Below are 19920 nucleotides of genomic sequence, written 5' to 3' on the forward strand. Positions count from 1 at the left end.
TCAATACCTATAGGGTTCAAAGTACTATTTTGTACACAGTAAGGTTTTTTGTTTCTGTGGATCATTTGTATCAGGTTCTATTCACAAAGAACAATGGTATAATAGTCTACAAATGGACAGGTCCTCATATTTGTACAGGAAATATTTTAAATGTCGAATTTTATCAGCTGTTGGGGTGGTGGAGTTTAAATATCCCTGCCGGGTCAGGAACAAACCAGCTCTCCCATAAATCATTGTGGACACTCGGGAAGTCCCACGGTTTATGTCTTCCATTCCAGTGGAGTAGTTTTGCCTCCTGCAGAAAATGCTCTGAATATCTGGTATCTGGATTCCAGCCTTGATTGTTTAGGGAACAATAATAGGTTCATTAGAAAAGTAAAATTTTATATTAAAAATTGAATACAAGTTCATTCTAAAGGAAAAAAAAGGGATAAATTGATGAGTATACAATGAAGAATTTATCCCAATCCTGATTGTCAAAGAAACAACTGTTAAAAGAGTTTCTTGTGAAATTCTTCCAGTAATGTTCTACCGGTATACCTATGTGTGTATTTTTGTACCTTGCCTTTTTTTTCAAAGATGAATATTTTTATGATAAAAGGTACAATTCACAAAGAAAATAGACATCATAAACTGTTAAACACCTAACAACAAAGAAAGATACATAAAGCAAAAATCAGAAGAAATATAAGGGAAAAGAAAAAAATATATAATCATAGTGAGACACATTAACATTTCTCTGAGAATATTTTATCAAGTACAGAAAAAATAATAGCATCTTGAATGATGTCACTAATAATTTAATAGATTTCTATGTATATATATCCTACATAAATATATTTAAAATTTTCTATTTCATACATTGTTATTAGATTTCAATAGGACTGCACCTTGCCTTTTGAAAATTACTATCTTGGAAAACTTTCCACAGCAGCACATGTGAATTCACTGAATCATTTTTAATAATTGCATAGAATGGATATGATTATTTACTGAGTTCCTTATTAAGGACATTTAGGTTCTGTCCCTTCACAAGCAAAAGTTGTTAAAAGATTGCTAAGTTGTTACAAAAATTGCTACAGTAAACAGCCTTCTGTGCATGTCTATACAGATGTATCTGTAGGATAAAATCTTGTAGCTGGAATTGCTAGATTGAAGGGTCTGTGACTTTTAAATTTTGATGAGGGATTGTCAAATTATCCCCCAAAGAATTTATATCATTTCCCTCCTGCCCAGAGTTTACAGGAGTTCTTTCTCTGCCTTTCTGTCCTTAATATGGCAGCATTTTCTTTTAGGCAGTCTCATTTTTATCCTATAAAATGTGACTGAGAATAAGATCTGCTTTTATCAAACAACTGTCTCTATTTGAATATTTTTCCCCTCATAAGTAACTGCTTAGAGACTACGCATAACCCTGATATTGTTATTATGCAGGATATTTTTAGGGTGTATCTTCCAGGAGTACATTAAGATCTTGTGAATGTAACTTTTTTTTTTTAATATCCTCTGTTGTGTTATTTTCTTTCTATGAAAGGGAATGTGGTATTTTCAAACAACTAAAAGTCCATTGAGGCAAAAGAGGATGAATAGCTAGAATATTATAGTTTTAATGTATGATATAAGGGGGAAAAAAATCCTACACCTTTCTTCTGTTATTCATAAACATAGTTGTGTAGGTAGTTTCGGAAGAGGAGCTAGGTGTTCGGGCTATAGTAGCATCATTGGAATAATTATCATGTAGAAGAATCTACGCAGTAAATGCTCATTTGGAGAGTGGAGCCTTCACGTGGGGTCATCTCCAGGAAGCAGAAGAGCAACTCTCAGCTCCACAACTGAAGAACTCTGTAGGGACTTGCAGCTTTGCTTTTCACTAAGTTTCGCAAATTTTTAAAACCTTAAGCCTTAACTGTTTAGACCCAAACTTAATAGCCATTAATGTTAATACTGCTTACTGCTTTAAAACACTCTAAAATGGAATCATTTTTCAGATGATTTCTGTGTAGCTTTACTTTGCAGACCATCCCCAATTCCAAAACCTTCAGCGCAGATGCAGGCTCTGTTCTATAAGAAAAAATGACTCCTCTCCCTTAGAAGGTTCTGTCCCTTCCTGCTTGTCAGTAAATTAGATAATTCGTAAAATGTAATTCTGAGTCTCTGTTCCAAGATCATTAACTTCCCTAACCCAGTCTAAGCTCCACATCACTGTTCCTACACATATTTTATAGCTATTCTACTTTGATGGGATTTTCTCCACACTCATCACTTGACCTAACAGTGAGCCCGGCATTATAAAGCAAATCAAATGAAATATTAGTGTCCTCAGTGTCCCCATATCACTCTTCTGTGCATACAGATGTTCAGGAAAATCAGGGGTGATACTGGTGAGGAGACAGGAACTATTTATGCAGCATCATAAAGAGGAGACGGTCATGCAGTTTCCACAGTTCTGACCTTCCTTCTACAAGGGACAGTAGGAGACATGCCATCTTGCAGGACTGTTGAGAGAAGTGACGTTCATAGCAACCTCCAGAGCCTCGCCCAGGGCTCGGCAGTGTATGCCCACAATCCATTGTCTCCAGTTCTAAACTAATCAATCCCCAAATGTTTGAAAGCAAAAGGATTTTTAATAACTTCTTTGGCAGCAACATCTAAAACCCCCTCAGTGTATTGCGTAATGTAAGTATATGCACATTACCTTTTAAAATTTTAGAACGTTTCTAAGTTTCTAAACAGGTCTGGCCCAGTGGGTTTGGCAAATGGGTTGGGGCCATACATTTGAAAGAAAGTGAATGTCTTCTGTGTCAGGCTCTGTTCTAAGCAGTTTACACATATTAAGTAATTTAATCCTTGTAAAAACTTAATAAGGTTATATTAGCTTCCATTTACAAGTGAAGAAACTAAGGCACAGAGGGCTTCAGTAACTTGCCTAAGGCCTTAGATAATAGCAAAGTTGGGATTCCAGTCCATACCCCAGAGCCTGTACTCCTGTAGTGAAGAGTGAATAAAAGACTTGAGGGACTCACATAGTATGCAGTCAGCAAGCAGTTTTTTCCTAAAAGATAAATTACAGAACTTGCCTTGTGGTCCAGTGGTTAAAAATCTGCCTGGCAATGCAAGGGTCACAGGTTTGATCCCTGGTCAGGAAACTACGATCCCACATGCCTCAGGGTAATAACTAAACTCACTGACTGTGATGACTGAGCCTGTGCTCTAGAGTTCATGCTCTGCAACAAGGTAAGCCACGAAAATGAGAGGCCCACACGTCACAACTAGAGAACGCCTGTGCCCTGCAACAAACACCCAGCACAGCCACAAAAATAAGGTAAATTGCCAGCTATCTAAATTCATCATCAACTATTATGCTAATTCATTTGGTTCTGTCCACTATAGGTTACTGCAAGAGAGCAGTAAAGGCATGTGGAAAAGTTCTGCCAGTGAACATTGTATCTCAACAAAAGTCCATGTTTATTGAGCACATACTATATGCTAAGCATGATTCCAGTTGCTTTTCCTGAAGTGCTTTTCCTAGAAACATCTCTCAGGTTATTTTTTTTATCAGCTGCAGTTGCAGCATCTGAGCAGTGAAGGTTAAATAATGTATCCCAGGTGAGATCCCAGGTCACCTGGAGGATTTGAATTGAGGAAGCTGGTATAATAGCACACTCTTCTCACCTTGGTCCTCACAGCATCTATAAAATGTAACTTGGTGTTCTAAAATACGTACCCAGGTGCCTTATGTGCCATAGGGGGTTGATGGTGGAGTATTTCCCGTGAAACACAATCAGCATTGGGGAGGTAGCTACCCCTCCTCCCAGCGAGCTGCTGTAGAGATTTTCCCTAAGAAACAGAATAGAAAAGCAACAGTTGGCCTGGAGTCCCACAGACTCAGATGAAGTAGAATCTAATCATTTTAAAAGGTTTGGCACAATGGTAAAGAATCCGCCTGCCAAAAAGGAGACGTGGGTTCTACCCCTGGGTCAGGAAGATCCCCTGGAGAAGGAAAGGGCAACCCACTCCAGTATTCTTCCCTGGGAAATCTCATGGACAGAGCAAGCTGGTGGGCTACAGACCATTGGGGTTGCAAAGAGTCAGGCATGACTTAGCAGCTGAGCATGCACAAGACAATCCCTTACTGAATAATAAGCCTATGGTCTTTGATTTTTCTCCAACTTTTTATTTTGAAAGTTGTTAAACCTACCCAAAATTGTAAGAATACCATGAACTCCTATATGCTTTACCTTGATTCACAGAATGTCAATATTTTGCTGTTTTACTTCTCAGGCTTTTTTATAGCAAACATTGAAGATCCCAAATTCTAATCCTACATTATTTAGAATGACTTTACTTACAAATTCAAGGTTATGATAATGTTAAAAATATCCAGATTTAAAAGATGGACAGGATATACACTGCCATGATAACAGTGGTTGTTATTTTTATTATCACTTAAAATTTCAATGAAAAATGATTTAAAAAATTCAACCTTTAAAAAGTTAACTTTATAAAATAATTATTAAATCTGTGTAAGGAGAAGCTCTACTAAGATAAATGATTTGTAGTTGAAAAGGTTCACTGGCATTCTGGGAGAAGATTTAAAATCCCATTATTTAACAACATATTAGAAAATGTTTATATTAATAAGGGATTGCACAGGATCTCACTGCCTCTGACATATCATTTGAGAATAGCTTTTTCATCCACTGATCCCTTTTTTCTCAACAGTGCCTCTGTAAGAAAATCTGACCTCAGATTTCTAACCCCTGAGCTATGCATAGAAAATTAATGGAATAATGTTGTTCCTGAGCATGGAAAAAATGATAGAGGCCCACACATACTCCACATTTTTTTGCATCCATTTCTCCAACTGCTTGGTGATCCGCTGGTGCTTCCATTCTGTCATGTTGGCAACAATCACACCAGGATTGAAAGAGCAAGTGCTGGGGCTGATGCCAAGGTCTTTTATCGTCTTCTTCCGGTAGTCCAGATAGCCCATATATGTGTTCTATAAAGGAAAAGGATACACATGCTTTTGAGCAAGGAATCTTTTGTTTCTGGAAAATAACCACTTTCTTGAAACCATTAGGCAGTACCTGGGCTTCCTCCTGGGCACTGGCCACTTCCAGTGCTTTCCCAGTTTTCTCTTGGTTCCCCAACCTCTGAACGCTGGGTGCCCCTAGTCTCATGTCTGGCATCTGCTCATTTCTCCCGCACGAACTCCCTCAACAGCATCATCTGGCTCTAAATCTGGGACATCCGGGACCTCTCTGGGTTTCCAGCTCCACTATATCAGCCAACTCGTCTGTCTGGTTGCTTAGTAAAGCCGGTCTCCTTAGAGCCCCAAACTGATCCCAGTCCCTGCTCTGCTACAACCTGCGCTACCTTGGTGGCCACTCCATCCTTCCAGTTAGAAAACTTAGGGTCACGAGGTCATTCTAGACTCCTCCTCACTCACTTTCCATATAGATCTCAGCAACCCGGTGGTCCCATCTTCCTTCTAAAATATATTCAGAAGCCAACAACTTCTTTCTTCTTCTTTTTTTTTTCTTGGCCGCACCATATGGCTTGTGGGATATTGCCACGTGACTTGTGGGATCTTAGTTTCCTCACCAGGGATCGAACCCGGGACCTTAGCAGTGAGAGCAAGGTGTCCTAACCACTGCACTGCCAGGGGATTCCCCAGAAGCCAACCACTTCTTACCGTCTCTACCACCTTCCTGGTCCAGACCATCATTACCACTCACTGGGTTTCTGCCAGCTCCTCCCAACCTGTGCCCTGCTTCCACCCCTCTCAACCTGCTCTGTCTCAGTGTTACTCATCTGCTCAAAGCCCATCCAGTGGCTTCTCCTCTCACTCAGAGTAGATCCCAAACTCCCTAAAATGCCTGCCATGCCCTCCACCATCTGCCCTGCCCCATTGCCTCTCCACCTTCTGCTACTCTCCCCTGTGACCCCTCTGCCACCCTGACCTCCTTGTTCCTTTAATAAGCCAGACACTCCCCTGCCTCCACATTTGCTGTTACCTCTCCTGGAACAGTTCCCCTAAATATCTGTGAAAATACTTGCCTTAAGTCTTTCAGGTGTAGGCTCAGAAACACAGTCTCCACAAAGACTTCCCTGATCACCCAACTTAAATTTCAACCCCACCTCCTCTTATCCTCTGTTCAATATTTCACTTGTTTGCTGACCATCTCTTCCCACTAGAATGGAAGCTACACAAAGACACACATTTTAGTTTTGTTACTGTGTTACTAGCACCTAAATCAGTGTCAGGCACATAGCAAGCACTTCCTAGCTGGTTGTTGAGTGAATGTAACATGAGGCAAAACACACTATTTCACCCACAGAGGCTGCCATAATCTGCCTCATGGGATGCTCAAAAGACCTGGACATAATGGAACTATCTGGGCACTTTCCTACGTGCAGACACCATTCTAAGAACTTCACACACTTTAGCTCATTAGTTGCATGCAATAACTTACATGTATTAACTAAGTTAACTCTCCCAATAACCCTACCAGGAAGTTCTATTATTACCACTATTTGACAAATGAAGGCGAAAACGACTGGGAAAGTAACTTGCCCAAGGTCACAAAACTACTGAGTGATGGAGCCAAGATTTTGACAGGCAGGTTTGGGCCCAGGGCCTAGCCCTTAAAATGTGTCACACTTTAATGTCACACATATGTCATTATTTCTTGGAACTTTTTTTTGAAGAACAGCATTCAATTTGTAATAGCATCTTTTATTTTAAAGCCATCCTTTTGATTTCAGTGTTACATTTGGGTATGACTTCCTTCATTTCTACAAGGGTAAGGAACTCTTTACCTTGGAACAAAGTCAATATTTTCCTCTACTGAAAGGGGGTGGGGGGAGAGACAGTAAAAACTCTGAAAATAGAACCAAAGTTTCAGTGAGTCTCTTTTAAAGAAAACACCAGTCTCTGCCATAGAGTGTGGTTACGAGTGACTTAATTAACAACCATCATTTCTGGAGCATTTAGTGGACACTTTGACATCATGTTATTTCATCACAACCCACAAACATGACCAAGTAGGTGCTATGGTTGCCATGTTCCAGGTAAGGAAAGGAGGACTTGCAGAAGAAAGTAACTTGACCCAGAGTCATTGGAAGCAGAACTGGGCCACCCAGACCCCTGGCTGTGTGCTGCCCATCAGTCCTGCCTGACTGGCCGGCTTCTCAAAGGTAACAATGACACTTGCTCTGAGATGCTAGGAGGAGAAGGAGTGAAAGTAGGATTCCCAAGACGGGTACCCACCTGCAGCCCCACGAGTCTGTGTATGTCCTGGGAGGAGGGCAGGTCGCAGTCGTCAGAGAAAGCTGCTGCATGGCCCAGGGCCAAGGTGGTATCGTACAACTCTTGTATGTCCCCTGAATTAACAAACACCAGGAGTTACAATAGTATAGCATTCATTCCAGGGCTAGAGAGAGCTTAGAGCATAAACAATCCCCGATTTTGCTGTGGAGGAAAAGTATATAATCTGTGGTTTCAAGTGGTTTGGCATTTTGCTTGATAAGAATGGCTCATATCATATGAAAAGCCACTTGATAATAAGCTCCTATCCGCATTGGTCAGATTTCTTTATTTCTGTGGCTTTGTAGGCACTTCACCAATGCTCGTCTTATTTTGCATGTGGGAAAGAGAGAAGACAGCGTTTAACACTACAGTTTAGCTTGCTTCTAATAACATCATCAGTGAGGCTTTATCCCTCTGTGTTTCAGGGTTGCAGGGTACCTATTACAGACTTTGACAGGGAGTGGCTCTCAGAGAGTCAACTGGATTGTCCCAGAAAGTGAATGTCAACCTTTGTTTTCAAAATATTCTTTGATTTTTTACACTACTACCAAATTTAATAAGCCATGAAAATCACTGAGCCACTAGATATTTCAAAATTGAACAGAGATGGGCATTCTACTTATCAGCTGCTCCTTTTCTGAGTATTCTTGGCATCGGCGAGTATACCTTGGACGATTACATCATCATCCAAATAGATGACTTTCTCGTGTTGGTGGATAAGCAGAGGGAGATAAAATCGTACAAAGTTCAGCTGTTGAAACAAGAAAAGAAGTGATGGTGAGGAAGAGACAGAAGTTCCAGTGTCTAATACGGGTGCTCATGGGTCAGCTTTGACCATGACCATGGCTCAGCTCTAGGTTTGGAGCAGAATAAAACAGAAACTGCAGAGAGGCCTGCCTGAGCTTCCTAGTGCCCAGTTTACCTGGGGCCCTGGAACTGAAATCAGCACCTATCAGAGGTTCTTCTAGATCCAACCTCCGCCCCCCACTGCTGAGACTGTCACTATTTTCATCACTGTGAACTGCTACAGTGGAAGCCACAGAAGCTATTAATCTTTCTGGCCACAAATTGCCTGCCTTTCTCTATACTCAGTAATTTGACACTGGTCAACTGAAACAGCCTTAAACACACACACACACACATGCATCATCCCTCACATCATCACATCACACACACAGCCTCAATGTCTTAGCTCCTTGAACCAGAGAAAAGCCAGAGATGCATGGGCTGAGGATGGGTGTCTTAACATTTTAATGTGCTGTGCTCAGTTGCTTAGTTGTGTCCAACTCTTTGCAACTCTGTGGACCATAGCCTGCCAGGCTCCTCTGTTCATAGGATTCTCCAGTCAAGAATACTGGAGTGGGTTGCCATTTCTTCCTCCAGGGGATCTTTCTGACCCAGGGATCGAACTCAGGACTCTTGCATCTCCTGCACTGGCCAGCAGATTCTTTACCACTAGCACCATGCAGGAAGCTATAATAATGTATAATGCAAAGTGCAAACTCAGTGAGCACTCTTGATAATAAATATCTAGAATTTGGAAAAGATCATATCATTAGAACACTTAGAATTTAGTAAATTTTCAAGGATGTATTTAAGTAATAATCATACATAGAAGGAAGCTGAATTTTCTGTAAACCTTCCATCAAAGCACCACTTTTTATGCAGGAAAGTGTCCTTCTTGTAAGAACTCTTGCAGTGAAACACTTTAAGATTGCTAGTGCCAGGGAAAAAGTTGGTGTTGCCTGAAAATATTAGTCAATACTGTGAAGTAAATACCCAATCTTGCTAAACTTTTCCCTTAGTTGCTAGGATACTCTGAGCTAAATGTAATGTCCAGTCACAGTACACACAATTGCCAATGGGTGGGGAATATATTTTTCTGGTCTCACTGCTTGGAACCCTAACCACCCTTAGGTATATTTACACATATAAAAGGATCCTACATTTTCTTATGCTTCATTTCTTCTTTCATCATGTAGCTTCATTATGTAAACTTCATAATGTAGCTTCATTATATAAACCATCTTACATCCTTTCTGCAACAGATGCCTTATAAATGATCAAAGCAGAGTTTGGTGGAGATCTAACACTGCGAGGCTTCAGAAACATTTCATGTGCACCCCAGTGGCTGGCCCTCCACCCTGAATAAGTGTCTCACCAAGAACCATCCCCTACGTGTGTAATCCCTACTCACAGGCTGGAGCAGCTCAGGCCTTGAGGAGTCCGGTCTAATCTTTCCTTTAAGGACCACAGGGTTGAACTCCACGATTTTAAAGTTTATTTCTCTCAGTTTAGAATGTTCGATCCATTTCCTAAAGAGATAACAAAAAACAAAGAATAACATCTAGCATGCACCCCCAGCCTTGCCTCAATACACCCATTGCCTTGGAGTCAATGTCTTGCCTCCTTAGAAAATGAAAAATACAGCATGTGTAACCTTAGTCAATTCTAGTCTATAAATCCTTCTCATTTTTCCCCCATCTGGTTCAGCTTTGAATCTTTTTTTTTTTTTCATTCACGTAACTCCTTTTGCAAAGGAAATGAAGCAAAATAGTAATAACCAAATATCTCCCCAGAGCCTCATAATATCTCCACAGGAAACTGGAAGAACAATAAGCGTTTCTTCTTTAAAAAAAAAAAAAGTTATTTATTTATTTAGACTGCACTGGTCTTGGTTGTAGCACACGGGTTTGGTTGCTCAACAGCATGTGGGATTTTAGTTCCCCAGCCAGGGATCAAACCCACGACCCCTGCACTGGAAAGCCAGTTCTTAGCCACTGGACCACCAGGGAAGTCCCAGTGTTCCTTCTCTCTTATAAAGCAGCATCTGTAGTTGTTGGTGTTCTCTTTGCCATGGGGTAAGAGCCCTGTAAGGAGGCAGGGCATCCTTTGACTGAATCGTGTTTACTCTGCTGTTTGGACTCCAAGGATGACCTAAATTTACCTTTACCTTTCAACCATCTGTCTTTGCTCCCCACCTTCATCTCCTCTTCTCCACCCTCTCCACTTATGTGTGCTCAGTTTTACAGAAATTCTGCCTATCTTTTATCCAATTTGTAATACGATTCTTCATAGAAATCATTTCAAAATTAAATTTCCAATTTTATTTTTCATGTGGGCCACACATTTTAAAACCACACATGGTAACATTTTTGCTGATTGAAAATCAACAAAAGGGGTTTCCCTAGTGACTCAGTGGTAAAAGAATCCACCTGCCAAGGCAAGAGACACAGGTTCGATCCCTGGTCCAGGAAGATCCCACATGCCGAGGAGCATCTAAGCCCGTGTCCCACAACTGCAGAGCCAGTGCTCTAGAGCCAGGGAACTGCAGCTACTGAGCCCAAGTGCCGAAACTGCTGAAGCCTGCGCGACCTAGAGCCCATGTTCCACAATAAGAGAAGACACTGCGATGAGAAGCCCATGTACCACAGCAAAGAGCAGTTTCCTCTCCCCGCAACCAGAGAAAAGTCCACACAAAGCAATGAAGACCCAGCACAGCCAAAAATAAATAAATAAAATTATTTTTAAAAATCGACAGAAGGATTCACTCTTCCAAACAAAATTTAGACCTGCAAAATTTGAAACATAAAAATCAGTCATTTATACAATGTTGTATATCAAATATATCTCAATAAAGCTAGGGAGGAAAAAATCATGTAACCAAGAAAAGGAGAGACAACCAACAGAAAAATAGGCCAGACACTTGAACACGTACATTGAAATGGTAAGGAAACATGTGGGGAAAAAGGGCTCAACCTCATTAGAAATCAAGGAACCTCAAATTAAAACTGCAATTCAATACCCCTGAACACCATCAGAATGGCAGTTAGAAAGATTGACCACGCTGAGCACTGGTGTTATAGGGGCGTGTTTATCAAAGGATCCCACAAAGATGATCATTAAGCTGTACATGGGGTTTATACAATTCTCTGTTTGTGTGTTATATGTCAAAAAAAAAAGAATTTTAAAAATATTTTAAAATGGGGTGGTGGAGATGACAACCAAGAGCTGAGAAACAGTCCCTGCTTAAACGTCATGAAGCCCTGCAGTTCCTGCCTCCCTCTGGTTCAAGTACAAACCCTCACTCCTATTACACATACCATCCTTCTGGTTTGGTTATCTGGTGTTCATACCCACAGATAATTAAAGAGCTGTTAACAACAGGCTAAGGAACAATCTGCAACAGTAAGTGATGAGAAGAGTTTGGTGATCTGGTTTGGGGTTTGGTTATCTGTTCTTCACGCGTGCATGCTTGTGCTCAGTCGCTTCAGTCGTGTCTGACTCTTCATGACCCCATGGACTGTAGCCCGTGACAGGCTCCTCTGTCCATGGGATTCTCCAAGCAAGAATACTGGAATGGGTTGCCATGTCCTCCTCCAGGGGATCTTCCTGACTCAGGGATCAAACCTACTGCATTGCAACGTTTCAGTCAAATGTCTCCTGCACTGCAAGCGATTCTGAACCCACTGAGCCACCTGGGAAGCCTGGTTTTCATACCCACAGATAATTAAAGAGCTGTTAACAATGTGCTAAGTGAACAATCTGAAATAATAAATGATATGAAGAATAAAAAATGAGACAGAAAAACCCACAGCAGCCAAAGACCGTTTAGATAAAGAGCAATTGTGTTTTATATCTTAGTACCTCCTCTGGTGCTGTTAAAAAAAAATCTGATTATAAAAATCAAACATGAATACATTCTCCTTATAAATGATGGAAACAACACTTGAAATACCTTGAACTTCTTTTCATCACTTCTCTCCACTTTTTTCATCCTTCCTAAAAATAATTATTTTTTAGAGCTGGTGGGTATTTCTGGGTCTTTTTTTTTTCTTCTTACAGAAATACATACATGTACATGTACACATTTATATTTGGGCGCTTTTCATTCCATTGCTTCAGATTGAATGCTGTGTCCTCCACATATTTGTATGCTGAAACCTAATCCCAAGTGTGGTGGTATTTGGAGGTGTGGCTTTTCAGAGATGATTAGGTCTTGAGGGTGGAACCCCCATGAATGGGGTTAGTACTCCTATAAAAGAGACCCTGGTGAACCTCTCCTATCCCTTCTCCATGTGAGACACAGCAAGAAGGCAGCCTGCTATGAGCCAGGAGGTGAGCCCTTACCAGACATGAATCTGCTGGCCCCTAGACCGTGGGCTTCTCAGTCTCCAGAACCTGAGAAGTAAAGTTCTCTTGTTTTTAAGCCAAACCAACCAGACTGTGGCATTTGGTTACAGCAACTCAAATGAATTAAGACATTCATAAAGTGGGTCAGTATGTGAGGAGTACTGCAACTTGTATTTTCCACTTAATAATATGCCTTGGGGATCTTCCATGCCTTCTTTCTTTGTTAATAGCTGGATCATATTCCATAGTTCATTTAAATATTCTTCCATTGATGGACATTTAAGCACTTGGCAATTTTTTTTATTATTTCACATAATTCTGAAATTAACATTGTTGTACATATATTTTGGTAGTGTATACTAGAATTTCTGTAGTACATATTCCCAGCTGTTGAAATGGAATGGTGAGTCAAAATATATACACAATGCCATTCTATTAGATATTTCCATACTGTCCTCTCAAAATGCTTTAGTAATTTATGAAGTGTACATTGTGCAAACAAGGAATAAGCATGTCCATCTTCCTGCACAGGATGGTGCTGTCCTATTTAGATTTACCGTCCTGATGAGTAGACAACTATATGTCATTGTTTTAATTTGTATTTCCCTACTAGTAACATGGAACATCTTTTCCTGTTTGCTGGCCATTTATAGCTTTTTGTTCCGTGCATTGTCTGCATTCTGTGCTCATTTTTCTACTATATGCTTGTCTTTTTAAATTTTTTGGGTAAGAATTCTTTATACATTTTGGATAGTAATCCTTCTTCTACAATACATGTGGAAGACAGTTTTCCTAATCAGTTGCGTGATCAGTTTCACTCAGTGTTTTTCATCAGTTAACATTTTTTTAATATTAGCAGTCAAATCTGTCCATTTTCTCCCCCTGAGGTCTGGGAGTCACTCTCCATACCAAAATTATACAACTATCTTGCAATTTAGTAATACATTTAGAATTTTATCTCCTGTTTATTTCTTCTAAATCCAACTCCAATTTATGGTTTAGTATGGTGTGTAATAGGAAAGAAGTCACTTTGTAGTTTATGAATTATAATTAATGATGATTCTGAGCCATATTAGATGATCACATTAATAGCCTGTCAGGTTAAGAAAGCAGAGAAAAGAGAAACTTTGAGAAAGAAAGACTCATGTAAATGGCTTAAGGATTGAGTTTCCTTCATGCATTAAATAATTCACTGCCCTATCAGATTAATGAGGCTTTGCTGAAATTTCCTTAGCCAGGCAACACATTTGTCAGGCCATCAGGTAAACCTCAGGTTATTCTCTCATTAATATGAAGAACATTTATCAAACCCAAGAAAGAAGAGAATCCATATAAGGAAAGATAGGAACAATTAACAGGAAGTAGATGGACTTCCCTGGTGGTGCAGTGGACAAGAATCCAGCTGCCAATGCAGGGGACACAATTTCGATCTCTGGTCTGGGAAGATTCCACATATCTCAGAGCAACTAACTCTGTGTGCCACAACCACTGAGCCGACGTGCTGTGACTACTGAGCCTGCACAGCTAGAGCCTGTGCTCAGCCACAAGAGAAGTCACCACAACAGAAAGTAGCCGCTGCTCGCAGCAACTACAGAAAGCCCATGAGCAACAGTGAAGACCCAGCACAACCAAAAATAACTATATTAAAAACAAAACGTTGATTAAAAAAGAAAAAAAAAAAGGAAGTAGAAAACTCCAGAGTCTACAGTACACATATTACCGAATTCGGGACAGAGTGTTCCGGAGCCCAACTACATAAAACAAGATGTTGGCATCAGTGTTGCTGTAGATGCTGTTGATGGCAGCCATGGCGGCGCCCATTCTGCCTGCTGCTGCACAGATCACCACCGGAATTTCATCCTCCATCTCCTCCGGGGTCTCAGAGTCATCATCTGGAAACATCAGAACCAGAGTCTTGGAACATGAAGGGATTTCACAGTCCAGTTTGTCTTTCCCACTCCAGGGGGAAGACACACTGTGGGGAAGGGACCGTCCATCATTCTCCAATATCCAACCTTTCCTTCTCTCAGAACATTGGAAATTTACCTGGCACATAGCCAACCCGTATTTTTCTAGACTCCCTTGCAGCTTTAAGTGACCAAGTGTTGACCAGTGAGATGCTGGGGTCAGTATATGTGAAACTATTGGGTTTGCCTTTAAAAAGAATGTGAGGATTTCCCTGGTGGTCCACTGGTTAAGTGGTTGAGTGAAACTATTCTGTATTCTATGATAGTAGATAAATGTCATTATAAATTTTTCAAAACCCATAGAATGAATAACACCAGGGGTAAACCCTAATGTGGACACTGGTGGGGATTCCCCGAAAGTTCAGTGCTTAGGACACAGAGCTTCCACTGCAAGGGGTTCGATGCCTAGTCAGGGAACAAAGATCCTGCATGCCTTGTAGTATGACCCAAAAAAAGAAGAAGAAAGAAATTAACTATGGACACTGGTGATAATGATGTGTTAATGTAAGTCCAATGACTGTAACACGTGTACCTCTCTGGTGCAAGATGTTAATAGTGGGGGAGGCTGTGTGTATGCGTGTGTATGTATGTATTTGTGTGTGTGTGTGTGTGTGGTGAAAGGAGGAATGGAAGAAGTCTCTGTACCTTCTGCTCAGTTTTGCTGTGAACCTAAAACTGCTCTAAAAAGTAAAGTCTATTAAAAAATCAACGCACACTTCTCAAAAAAATCCAGCCCAAATGGAAGAGGATCCAGTAAATGGTGATCATTTTCTGCAGCCCTCTCAGCCTCCATTTCCAAGGCAGACCTCCTGCCAGGTGGGTGTATGTCTCTCAAACCCTTCTTAATGTACACCCAAAGCATGTAAACTACACACAGTATAAATATTACATGAAATTTTATGTATTATTTTAAAACCAAAATGAAACCATACTTTCATAGTCTCTGTAACTTGCTTTTTTCATATAACATACCACAGATATCCATCTTTCGATGCCAACATTGTGTTCTTTTGGGCAGTATTTCATAGCACCAACTGCTTTTTAAAATTTTAACACTGAGTGGGATAAAAATGTGCTATTGGATAAATTTATGTGGTCCAAACACCATATGGCCAATTAATTAGTCAGGATATGTGCTTTCTAACAGTTCTTTTAACAGCTATTATAAAAGCAATTCATTTCTTTCCATGGAGAAAGGAGTTTGCAGTGGGATCACCCAGCCGAATGTGTTGGCCTGTGGGCAGGAAGTTAAATGTGTGGAGTAATGAGCTCAAACAACATTTGACCTTATATGACCTTCTCTCTTTCTCAAAGAAATTTACTGAGTCATTCTTTCCATACTATTGTGGACTGAATTGTATATCCCTAAAATGTATAATGCTGAAGCCCTAACCCCCTAATATTAAGTTAAATGAGGCCATTGTGAGTGTTCAGTCATTCATATCCAACTCTTTGCTACCCCAAGGACTGTAATCCGCCAGGCTCCCCTGCCCACGGAATTTTCCAGGCAAGTATACAGGAGTAGGGTGCCATTTCCTTCTGCAGGGGATCTTCCTGACCCAGTGATTTCTTGCATCTCCTGTACTGGCAGGCAGATTCTTTACCACTAGCATCACCTGGAAAGCCCTAAATGAGGCTATTTTTGCTGATTAAAAATTGACAAATGGGGCTTCCCTGGTGGGTCAGTGATAAAGAATCCACCTGCCAATGCAAGAGATGCAGGCTTGATTCTTGGTCCAAGAAGATCCCACATGTCGTGGTGCAACTAAGCCTGTGCACCACAACTATTGAGCTTGTGCTCTACAGCCCTCAAACTGCAACTACTGAAGCCAGCACAGGGCCCTCACTCTGCAACAAGAGAAGCCACCGCACTTAATGAAAAGTAGCCCCTGCCCTCTGCAACTAGAGAAAAGCCTTCACGGCAACGAAGACCCAGCACAGCCAAAAATAAATTAATTAATTTTGAAAAGATAGATTGAGGGAAAAAAACAAAAACCAACCAAACAAACTTGGGGCCAGGAGTGTGTTGTAACACACACTCTGTGTGGTTCTTATAAGTGTTAAAGTTTGAGTAGGAGTAATAACTCTAGAACACAACTAAAATGTTAGTCTTGGTGGGTTTTCTACAAACAAGTCCTTGGAAACTGACCAAATTTTTGCTTGTCTCTGAACCTACCTATTGAAAGGACTCAAACTGCGTCTTTAAGTATTTCATCTCATTCATTCCTTTATTTAGCTGTCCTGGGTCTTAGTTGGGGCATGCAGAATCTAAATTTTATTATTATTATTTATTGGAGTATAACTGCTTTTCAATGGTAGCTCCTGCTGTACAATAAAGCAAATCAGCTCTATGTACACATGAGTCCCCTCTTGGACCTCCCTCCCACTGCCTCCCCCACCCCACTCATTTAGGTCATCATCAATTATGGCATGCACACTCTTAGTTGCGGCATGTAGGATCTAGTTCCTTGACCAGGAATTGAACCCAGGCCCCCTGCATTTGGAAGCTCAGAGTCTTAGCCACTGGACCAGGGAAGTCTCAGTTAGGTATCTCTTCTTGGTGGACTACATGCCTGCTTACCTGCTTCATTCTTTTCCATATTTATTTTTATTATGGTAAAATATGCAACATAAAATTTACCATCTTGGACTTCCCTGATGGTCCAGTGGCTAAGACTCTGTTCTCCCAATGCAGGGGGCCGGGGGTTTGATCCCTGGTGAAGGAACTTGATCTCACATTCCTCAACTAAGAATTCACATGTTGCAATTAAGATCTGGTGTAGCCAAATAAATATATTACTAACAGTCTTACCATCTTAACCACTTTCAAATGTACAGTTCAATGGTATTAAATACATTCACAACTGTTGTACAACCATCAATATCATCCATCCCCATAACACTTTTCATCTTGCAGAACAGAAACTCTATACCCAGTAAACAATAATTCCCTCCCCCGCTCACTCAGCTCCTGGCAGTCATCACTGTGCCTTCTGTCATCATGAATTTGACTATTCTGTCTCATATTAGTGGAATCACACAGTATCCATCTTTTTGTGATTGGCTTGCATCACTTATCATACCTGCTTCATTCCTGAGCATGGTTCCCTTATGAATTTTCTTATACAGAATCCCACAGAGGGTCACAATCAGAAGGAACAGCAACACCTGGTTAACTGAAATAAAGACAGAAACATGTTCAAGTCTAACCTGTCAAACTGAAATTGTGGATTAAGTTTACAATAGCCAGTGTGAACACATGTGCTCCCTGGCATTTCTGACTTACACAGAAGTAGAGGTCTAGAACCTTTCTCTAAGCAGACAGCATGTGGAATAAAGGGTTAATCTGTGATACTCAAGGATACCAGGTGTAGTTTAAGAAGAGACAGGGCTCTTCCCAGGCATCTGATGTACAGGTTACTTAACCTCTCTGAGCCTCAGTTTGCTCATCTGCTAAATGGGGATTGTAACAATAATTACCTTTCAGGGGTGTTTTGAGAGTTAACAAAGCTAATGAAGGCCCAATAAAGGCTTTAAAACTCTTATGTATTATCATTTACTATTTTTGTGCATCAAGATATTCATTTATTGACTTCATACTGATCTATTTTATGGCCCCTAGGCATTTATCTTCACATTCGTAAAAGGAAGGAGTTGGACAGTCTTCATGGATGCCTTTCAGAGCTACATCCTAAAGCTCAGTTGTTTTGCCTTACTGACATCCACCATCTCCTCTCTGCCTTTCTGGGTTATCAGATTCAGACAAAGACAAGCAGATACTATACTCAGTTTAAAACAGAAATATAGAAAAGCAGAAGACGAGACAAAATTTAGAGTTAGTCAATACAACTGATTAACATTCCCATCCCACAGCCAGTTTGGGGAAGCAGCCCAATGCCTCTACCATCTGACCCTTTTTTAGTATAACTATGTCCCATGCAGCATTGGGGACATACTTACACTAAAAAATTATTCATAGTTTATTAGAAATTCCAGTCTAACTGGATATTTTATCTTTTTATCTGCTACATTGGGCAGCTCTACTCTGAGGGTAACAGTAACACAATTAGGTTATTATTTTCCCACTAGATTCACAAACAACTGGATATAAAATCAGAGGCAAATACAGGTTTTGATGGTGTCATAAGATTAAATAATTTGAGATGACTCTTTAAGAATAAGAAGACAAATTACAAATTAGACAGAAACATGAATATTTATTTAAAATGAGAAAATAAACCATATTTGCAACTTTTATAGAACCATCAGACCACTCTCATGAAAAATCTACCCCTGAACAAAACACTTAACTTTCTACAGAAATCATCCTCCTATGATGATGCTAAGAATTGCCTTTGGAAAAACTATCCGTGAAAATCAAAGAAGATTTCAAAACTAAATAAATAAATAAAAGAAAAAGACACAGAAGAAGACCCAGCATCAAAACAGTCCTCCAAAATATCTATTTTAAATCATAACTTTCCAAAGTTTGTAATCTTACTTTTTCGTAACAAAGCCATGTGGGTTCACGTGGATAAAAACTGTGACCTGTGGATTAAAGAATAAAATTTTGCTTAATAGATAATCAACCCAAAAGTCATAATATAATTATTAAGGACTGTGTCTTTGACTGTTTGGTGTATGGCAAATTTTATAATCATTCTTAACTGTTCTGAATTTAGAATTTTGGAAACTATTTTGTAAATGTAGATCTCACCTCTTCAGATTGATTTCTCTGGTTGTACAAAATGTGCAAAAGGCCCCCAATGGTAATCTTTTACCTTCTTCAAGAAGCTGTGGTAATATACACAATGTATTACTCAGCTATTAAAAAGAATGCATTTGAATCCGTTCTAATGAGGTGAATGAAACTGGAGCCTATTATACAGAGTGAAGTAAGTCAGAAAGAAAAACAGCAATCAGTATATTAATGCATATATTGGAATTTAGAAAGATGGTAACAATAACCCTAAATGTGAGACAGCAAAAGAGACACAGATGTAAAGAACAGACTGTTGGACTCTGTGGGAGAAGGCAAGGGTGGGATGATTTGAGAGAATAGCATTGAAACATGTATATTACCATATGTGAAATAGATTGCCATTCCAGGTTCATTGCATGAGACAGGGTGCTCAGGGCCAGTTTACTGGGATGACCCTGAGGGATGGGATGGGGAGGGAGGTGGGAGGGGGGTTCAGGATTGGGGACACATGTACACCCATGGCTGATTCATGTCAATGTATGGCAAAAACCACCACAATATTGTAAAGTAATTAGCCTCCAATAAAAATAAACAAATTTATAAAAAAAGAACAGCCATGTGAGTCCCCTGGGTTAGCAGGTCAGATGGCACTAACTAAAAGAAATGTCACATATGAGAGTTTCCTTGATATAAACTATCAATCCCATGCCTTTTCCTCTGCTATCATAACTTCCTTCCTTTGATAAGGATGCTCCTACATCTTTAGGAATCCCTTAAGAAAACAGAACCATCCTCAGAGGAGT

The 19920-nt window shown here is 40.2% G+C and overlaps 1 protein-coding gene across 1 annotated transcript; it reads right to left on the minus strand.

The window, feature by feature from the left end:
• Positions 1-163: 163 nt before the first annotated feature.
• On the minus strand, positions 164-18935 carry GLT8D2 (glycosyltransferase 8 domain containing 2). Its single transcript, XM_068972070.1, has 9 exons — positions 18917-18935; positions 17499-17591; positions 14169-14340; positions 9513-9630; positions 7982-8066; positions 7277-7389; positions 4836-5002; positions 3725-3837; positions 164-336 (listed from the first exon to the last, which is right to left on the minus strand). Exons 1-9 carry the CDS (start codon positions 18933-18935, stop codon positions 164-166), a joined length of 1053 nt encoding a protein of 350 aa, XP_068828171.1.
• Positions 18936-19920: the final 985 nt, after the last annotated feature.

The sequence above is a fragment of the Capricornis sumatraensis genome, chromosome 4, assembly GCF_032405125.1.
Source record: "Capricornis sumatraensis isolate serow.1 chromosome 4, serow.2, whole genome shotgun sequence".
Lineage (NCBI taxonomy): Eukaryota > Metazoa > Chordata > Mammalia > Artiodactyla > Bovidae > Capricornis > Capricornis sumatraensis.

Bases quoted from the DNA above. Each gene is read 5' to 3' on its own strand.
- GLT8D2 (XM_068972070.1), bottom strand. The intron at 9,631-14,168 runs GTAATATGTGTA...TTATCTCTTTAG, and splicing joins AACACTCTGTCCCGAATTCG to GAAATGGATCGAACATTCTA. The intron at 3,838-4,835 runs GTATGTGTGGGC...TCTGTTTCTTAG, and splicing joins TGGATGCAAAAAAATGTGGA to GGAAAATCTCTACAGCAGCT.